This window comes from Stomoxys calcitrans, chromosome 1 (assembly GCF_963082655.1).
Source record: "Stomoxys calcitrans chromosome 1, idStoCalc2.1, whole genome shotgun sequence".
Lineage (NCBI taxonomy): Eukaryota > Metazoa > Arthropoda > Insecta > Diptera > Muscidae > Stomoxys > Stomoxys calcitrans.
In genome coordinates, this window is record NC_081552.1 from 18,530,675 (window position 1) to 18,538,085 (window position 7,411).

General features: G+C 38.3%; 1 protein-coding gene across 1 annotated transcript; it reads right to left on the minus strand.

Moving 5' to 3' along the window:
• Positions 1 to 316: 316 nt before the first annotated feature.
• LOC131995657 (uncharacterized) lies at positions 317 to 7,173 on the minus strand. Its single transcript, XM_059364464.1, has 2 exons — positions 5,955 to 7,173; positions 317 to 387 (listed from the first exon to the last, which is right to left on the minus strand). The coding sequence occupies exons 1-2, from the start codon at positions 7,171 to 7,173 to the stop codon at positions 317 to 319; spliced, it is 1,290 nt and encodes a 429-aa protein (XP_059220447.1).
• Positions 7,174 to 7,411: the final 238 nt, after the last annotated feature.

The following is a 7,411-nucleotide window of genomic DNA, read 5'->3' on the forward strand; positions in this document are numbered from 1 at the left end:
TTTAGAAATATGTTCAATTTGATATTCTTATAAGGAAACTTCTAGCTTGCATTAATAAATGATTAAATCGAAAATTTTGTTGCGGTTAATTAATTAGGCATCATCATATAGGAATGACGATTACAATGACGAATATGTTCTTCTAAATATTTTAATTGGCTCTGTTGTAAGGATGACGTTGAAGGCGTTATTGTGAAGTATGGTGTTGAGGACATACTTACTTTGAAGTTTCCAGCTTATAGCAATAAATTAATGCATTTCTTTGCTTTGTAATGCTCGAAATCAAATAAAAGAAAAGAAATGCACAAAAGTTAAACTAAGAGAAATACATATGAAGTTGTCCTTGAGTGAGGAGACTTCCCGATGTATTGCGAGGTGGCAAATGGGCTAAGAATGTAGAGAAATAATATTTGAATTTTATTAATGATAATGGACTTGTTGTTTTCCTCAAGTCCTAACTACCAAAGTCGCTGTTTGAATATAGAACATCTCTTCTGCCGAAATATTTCAAATTATTTGGTTAAAGTTTAACAATCAAACCTCTTATGTACAAATCTTCATTTCTATTTCTTTTCCACTTGAATTGTTTTAAATGGAAATTTAATTTTTCTTTTGTCTAAACTTGCCTATGCCAATATCCTTTCTAAGCTTAAAATTTAATTATTTTTCAACTGCTATTTCGTTTGGAGCAAATAAACATTTGTTAAGAACTTATCTAACAAATTACAAAATTGTTGGCCATCACTTTTCTTCGCATATCTGGGGTACATTTAAATTTTTATCAACAAGTAAAAGCGTGTTTAGTTCGGCCGGGCCGAATCTTATATACCCTTCACCAATGGATCGCATTTGTCAAGTTCTTTGAATGACTTTTTCAAATACATATGAGCTATATGAAGTTATTGACCGATATGAACCGTACTTGCCATTGCTCATAGGATTCATAGAAAAACACCACCTCCAAAATTTCGAATAATAATTGCGCCCTCCAGAGGCTCAAAAATTCAATTTGGGAGTTCAGTTTATATGGCATCTATCCCAGGTTATCAACCGATTTAGACAATACTTGAAACAGTTATTGGAAGTTACACCATAACGACATAGGCAAAATTTCAACCATATTATACTAGAATTTCGCCCTCTAGAAGGCCAAGAAGGTTTATGTGTCGGCTATATAAAGATATAGACTGATTTAGAGCATACTTAGCACAGTTGTTGGAAATCATAACAACTCACTCAAATTTTCAGCCAAATCGGATAAGAATTGAGCCCTCTAGACGCTCAAGGAATCAAGACTCATGATTGGTTTATATGGCAACTCTACCAGGATATCAACCGATTTGGCAATACTTGAAACAGTTATTAGAAGTCATATCAAAACGACATATGCAAAAATACAACCATATTGGATAAGAATTGCGCCCTTTAGGAGCCCAAGAAGTCTAATCAGGAGATCGGTTAATATGGCGGCTAAATCAGGATATGGACCGCTTTACTTAACACAGTTGTTGGAAGTTAAAATAAAACACTTCATGTAAATTTTCGGCCAATTCGGTTAAGAATTACGCCCTCCAGAAGGTCAAGAAGTCAAGACCCAAGTTCAGCTTATATGGCAGCTATATAAGGTTATCAACCGATTTAGACCATACTCCGCACAGTTGTTAGAAGTGATACCAAAATACCACGTGCAAAATTTCAACTAAATCGCATTAGAATTGCGCCCTCTGGAAGCTCAAGAAGTCAGGATCCAAGATCGATTTTTATTGCATCTATATCAGGTTATGAACCGATTTAAACCATACTTAGCACATTTGTTTTAAACCAAAAACTTTATGCCACATTTCAGCCAAATCGGGTAAGAATTGCGCGACCTCTAGAAGCATAAGAAATCAAGACCCAAGGACGGTTTATATGGCAGCTATATCTGGTTATCAACCGATTGTTGAAAATCAAAACAAAACACGTCGCGTAAAGTCAAGATCTAAGATCGGTTTATACGGTACCTATAACAAAACATGGACCGATTTAGCCCAATTACAATCCCAACTGACCTACACTTATAAGAAGTATTTGTGCAAAATTTCAATCGCCTAGCTTTACTCCTTTGAAAGTTAGCGTGCTTTTGACAGATGGACGCACATGGCTGGATCGACTTAAGATGTCATGACGATCAAGAATATATATACTTTATGGGGTCTTAGACGCATATTTCGAGGTGTTACACACGGAATGACGAAATTAGTATACCCCCCATCCAATGGTCGAGGTTATAAAAACAAAGTAGGCAAACTCAAAGGATTTGTCTTCAATCGATAAACAATGATGCAGGTTATATTGAATTTTGAATTTTTTGCAAATGCATTAAAATGACAATTATATGGAAAGGCCATGTCTAAGGAATGCATGCAAAACATGCATCTCCATGTATCAAAAGAATAGTGAGTGGTGTGCAGCTTTATATCAACATAACAGTTTAGACATCTTGTACCTGAAAGTTTTCATGTTTTATTGTTTGTAAAGGGTGATTTTTTAGCTATTATCTTTTTGGCAACACTGGTTTAAACAGTGCACGCATGTTTCGTGTTTCGTTTCAATGTTATGCATCTTAAATTTGGTCTATGATTCAACCATGAATCGTCATACAAACAACGCTTGCAAATTATTGAATTGTATTATCAAAATGCGTGCTCTGTTAAAAAATTGTTAATCGAAAAATTGTGGTCAGCGACGGGGGTCATTTTTGGCTCAATGGGTGCTTAAACAGAATTGTCAATTTTGGAGTGAAGATCAGCCAGAAGAATTGCGAGAGCTACCAATGCAGCTAGGAAGAGTCACAGTTTGGTGCGGTTTATGGGCTAGTGGCTTCAGTGGACCGTACTTCTTCAAATATAATGCGAATAGTAACGTAACTGTAAATGATCAGCGCTATCGTGAGATGATATCTAACTTTTGTTGTCCAAAAAACAAGAGCTTCACTTGCAAGACGTGTGATTTCAACAAGACAGTGCCACATGCCACACAGCACACATAACAATGGAATTATTAAGAGGCGAGTTCGGTGAACATTTTATTTCACGTTCGGGACTGGTCAAACGCCTTAAGACTATTTTTTGTGGGGCTATGTTAAAGCTCATGTCCGCTTCAATTGACGCATTGGAAGACAACATCGAAGCATTCATTCGTGAGATACCGGCCGGAATGTTAGAAAGAGTATGCCAAAAGTGGACTAAGCGGATGGACCATTTAGGGCGCAGTCACGGTCAACAGTTGCATAAAATATTCTTCAAAGATTAAATTATATGGATCGTACAATTGATTCAAGTAAAGATTTCATGCAATTTCAGAATTTTATATGATTTTTATGCCCACCTCCGAAGGTTGGGGGTATATTCATTCCTACATTCCGATTGCAACGCACTGAAATATGCATTTCCGACCCTATAAAGTAAATATATTCTTGATCGTCGTAAAAATCTAAGAAATCATGCAACAGTCTTTAACAAGTAAAAGCGTGCTAAGTTCGGCCGGGCCGAATCTTATATACCCTCCACCATGGATCGCATTTGTCGAGTTCTTTTCCCGGCATCTCTTCTTAGGCAAAACAGGATATAAGAAAAGATTTGCTCTGCTATTAGAGCGATGTCGAGATATGCTCCGGTTTGGACCACAATTAAATTATATGTTGGAGACCTGTGTAAAATGTCAGCCAATTCGAATAAGAATTGCGCTCTTTGTGAGCTCAAAAAGCAAAATAGAGAGATCGATTTATATGGGAGCTGTATCGGACTATGGACCGATTCAGACCATAATAAACACGTATGTTGATGGTCATGAAAGAATCCGTCGTACAAAATTTCAGGCAAATCGGATAATAATTGCGACCTCTAGAGGCTCAAGAAGTCAAGATCCCAGATCGGTTTATATGGCAGCTATATCAGGTTATGAACCGACTTTTTTTTTATTTGACATAGTGGTTGAAAGTACCAATAAAAAACGTCTTGCGAAATTTCAGCCAAATCGGATAGGAATTGCGCCCTCTAGAAGCTCAAGAAGTCAAGTCCCCAGATCTGTTTATATGACAGCTATATCAGGTTATGAACCGATTTGAACCATACTTGGCACAGTAGTTGGATATCATAACAAAATATTTTTATTTTTTTATTTTTATTATTTTAATAGATTTTATTTAGTATAGTCTATACATTATGTTTATGCGGTATATACTACTTTAATCTATATTTGGTTTAGCGTGAATGCTGTAACCGTTATTTCTGAATCTTAATATTTACATACATCTATTATTCATTCCGATACAACACTTTGTGCTGGTGGAGTGTATATCTAATTAAATTCATTCAGTAACATATTTCTATATTTAATACAGGTTTCTAAAAAGTTATATAATAAAGAATAGTTCGTGCCGTTTAATATTTGTAATACATCAATTTCTGTTAGTGAGCTTTTGCCAAAATACATCGTTCTAAATTCATTATAAATGGGACAACACCCAATAAAATGTAGGGTGTTTTCTGGTGCATCCAAATTACATATAGTGCAAATTCCATCAGTGTGATTCTTGAAGCACCTAGCATTTAGGTCCAGTAGGCCCCCTCTCGCCCTTATAATCAGGCCTACTGCACGTGTGGAAAGGTCACCCATCATCAAAAGACTTCCATCGTAATTTAATTTCGGGTACAGGTCATGAAATTGAGAGCTATGCGCGCCACTTTCAAATTCATATCTCTCACATGTCTCTAAAAGTCTGGTGATTTCCCGCCAATGCCTACATAGAGGTCCATTGACCGTTGAGGGATGGAAACGTAGGTGATCACATAAAGTAGTCCATTCCTCCGCCCAGTACGTACCTGATCTTATTACCTCCTCCGCCAATATACGTGGTAGTCTATTGGGACCTAGTCTTAATACCCTGTCGACGTATTTGAGATGCATCTGCAGAGTCGGAACATACATCGACTTTATCCCAGTCTCCAGATGGATCATATAATTGGGTGTGTTGCTGGGCAAATAAAACAGTTTCTTGACATAGAATCGCAATAATTTCTCAACATCATCGTACCGGACGAAGCCCCAGACTTGGGCGGCGTAAAACATTATCGACCTGCAACAAGCCTCAAATATTTTCAGTTTGTTCTCTCTAGAAATACGTGGGTTGCTTATATAAGTTGACCAAGTAGAAGCAACTGCTATCTTAGATGATGCTAGTCTTTTCCCCAGGTGTTTCCTAAACGATAAATTATACGTCATCTCTAGTCCAAGATACGTATAACTATTAACAATCTCAATATCCTGTCCCCGGTAAATCCACTTCAGGCCTGATGCAATTCTCGCACATTTACGAAATACTAATACCTTGGATTTAAGCAAATTAACACTTAGACCCCATGTAGCACAATACCCTTCCAAAGTATCAATCATCCCTTGCAATCCATCTGGGCAATCTGATAGCAAAACGATGTCATCGGCATATAACAATATTCTGATGGTAGTTCCCGCTACTCTCACACCCCCAGGTAGGACTTCTGGCAGATCGTTCAGGTAAAGCGAAAATAGGACAGGACTTAGTACGCACCCCTGTTTCACTCCAGTTTCCATAACGAAACTCTCAGACATATACGTACCGTCCCATATCTTGCTGTCGGTACCTTCGTATAACAGTCGTAGAATCCTTACTATCTTGGATGATATCCCCATACAGGACAGTTTATAAAATAAACTATTTCTAGGGATAGTGTCGAACGCAGTCGAAAAATCCACAAAAAAAGCGTAAGTGGTTTTCTTATTCAACCTGTTTATATGGACAATGTTGGCGAGGTTAAATATGTTATCCACCGTGGAATAGTTCCTTCTGAATCCTGCCTGGAATTCATTTAATATACTGTTGTAGTCAAGCCAGTCGGAAAGTCGATTCAGTAGAATATTGCAAAAAATCTTACTCATAGAGTTTATCAGCGACAAGCCTCGGTAGTTTGCTGGTGTATTCGGGTCTCCCTTTTTATGTATCGGTAACAAAATTGACGTTCTAAAGGCAGTAGGAATACTCTCCGTTATGAAAATCTTATTGAAAAGTCCAAGCATGCGATCTAGAAAACAGTAGGGTGCATGTTTATAAAACTCGTAGGGTACACCATCAAATCCTGGAGTCTTGTTGTCCTTCAAATTCGCGACTACAGCATTAAGCTCGCAGAATTCGAACGGGGAATCAAGTAAAGGGTTAATAAAGTATGGCATACACCAACTTATTGCCTCCGTTTCACAGTGTGCCCGAAACGCCGCACTAAAGTGGACTAGGAACTCGTCCGCGGTCAGGTTTCCTCGCGGGGCAGGGTTGCGCTTTCGCAAGGAATTAGACAAGTCCCACCATTCCTTGGAGTTCGAAACGTTATCCAGGCGTCCAAGATTGTCATTGTGGTACTCTAGTTTCTTTCTCGCACACAGTCTTCGAAATTTCGCCCTTGAAGAGTAATAAATTCTCCTATTCTCCTCGTTGTGACTCTCTTTATACCTCCTGAAGTACTTGCGCACAAGTTTCCTTTGCCGATAACACGCCCAATCAAACCACCTCTGCGTAGGTTCGAAAACTCTCCTATTCTCCACATCTGGACGAGCAGACCTTATCATATTCGTCAACGACAAGACTCCCTCATTTATCGGACTTGAATTGTCCGGATGTTGCCTCTCAACCGAATTTCGGAGATTAATATTGTATTTAGCGCAATATCTATCATCCCAATACATTCTACGCCATGGGCTTATTGCATTCCCAACTGCCCCAATACTTGGAATCCTCATCCCTAAGCATACAGGCATATGATCGGAGTAGATTTTTGTAGGGATAGTAAGTTCTTGTACATACTGCAGCAGATTCCACGAGCAAATAAAATAGTCAATGACAGAACTTCCCATTGCCCCACAAAAGCTATATTCTCCGTCAGTATCTCCTGTAGTCCTGCCATTCAGGATGATGCCACCAAAATCCTCCACAAAATTCAGCAATGTTCTCCCCTGAGCATTAGTCACAGTATCCTTTGAGCGCCTGCGATCGGCAATATTCGAGAATTCAGTTATAGAAATTGGGTCCAGAGTCTGTTCACGTCCAATCCTCGCATTTAGATCACCCGTTATTATAAACCTCGCTGGGTCAAGGTCTTTCATAATTGTCTCAAGCTTCACAAAATCGTTCCTCCAGTTTGTACAGTTAAGATACATAGGGATCAAATAAACAACATCTCCATCAAACTTAGCCAACAATACCGTGTTCTCTCCTATACTTCTGAATCTAAAATCAAATTTCCTCTTGAGATCCTTTCTAAATCCGAACAAACATCCCCCACTTGCTCGGCCTGCCTTGTGTATCTTACGTGCATCGACCCAATGTATGCAATAATTCTGA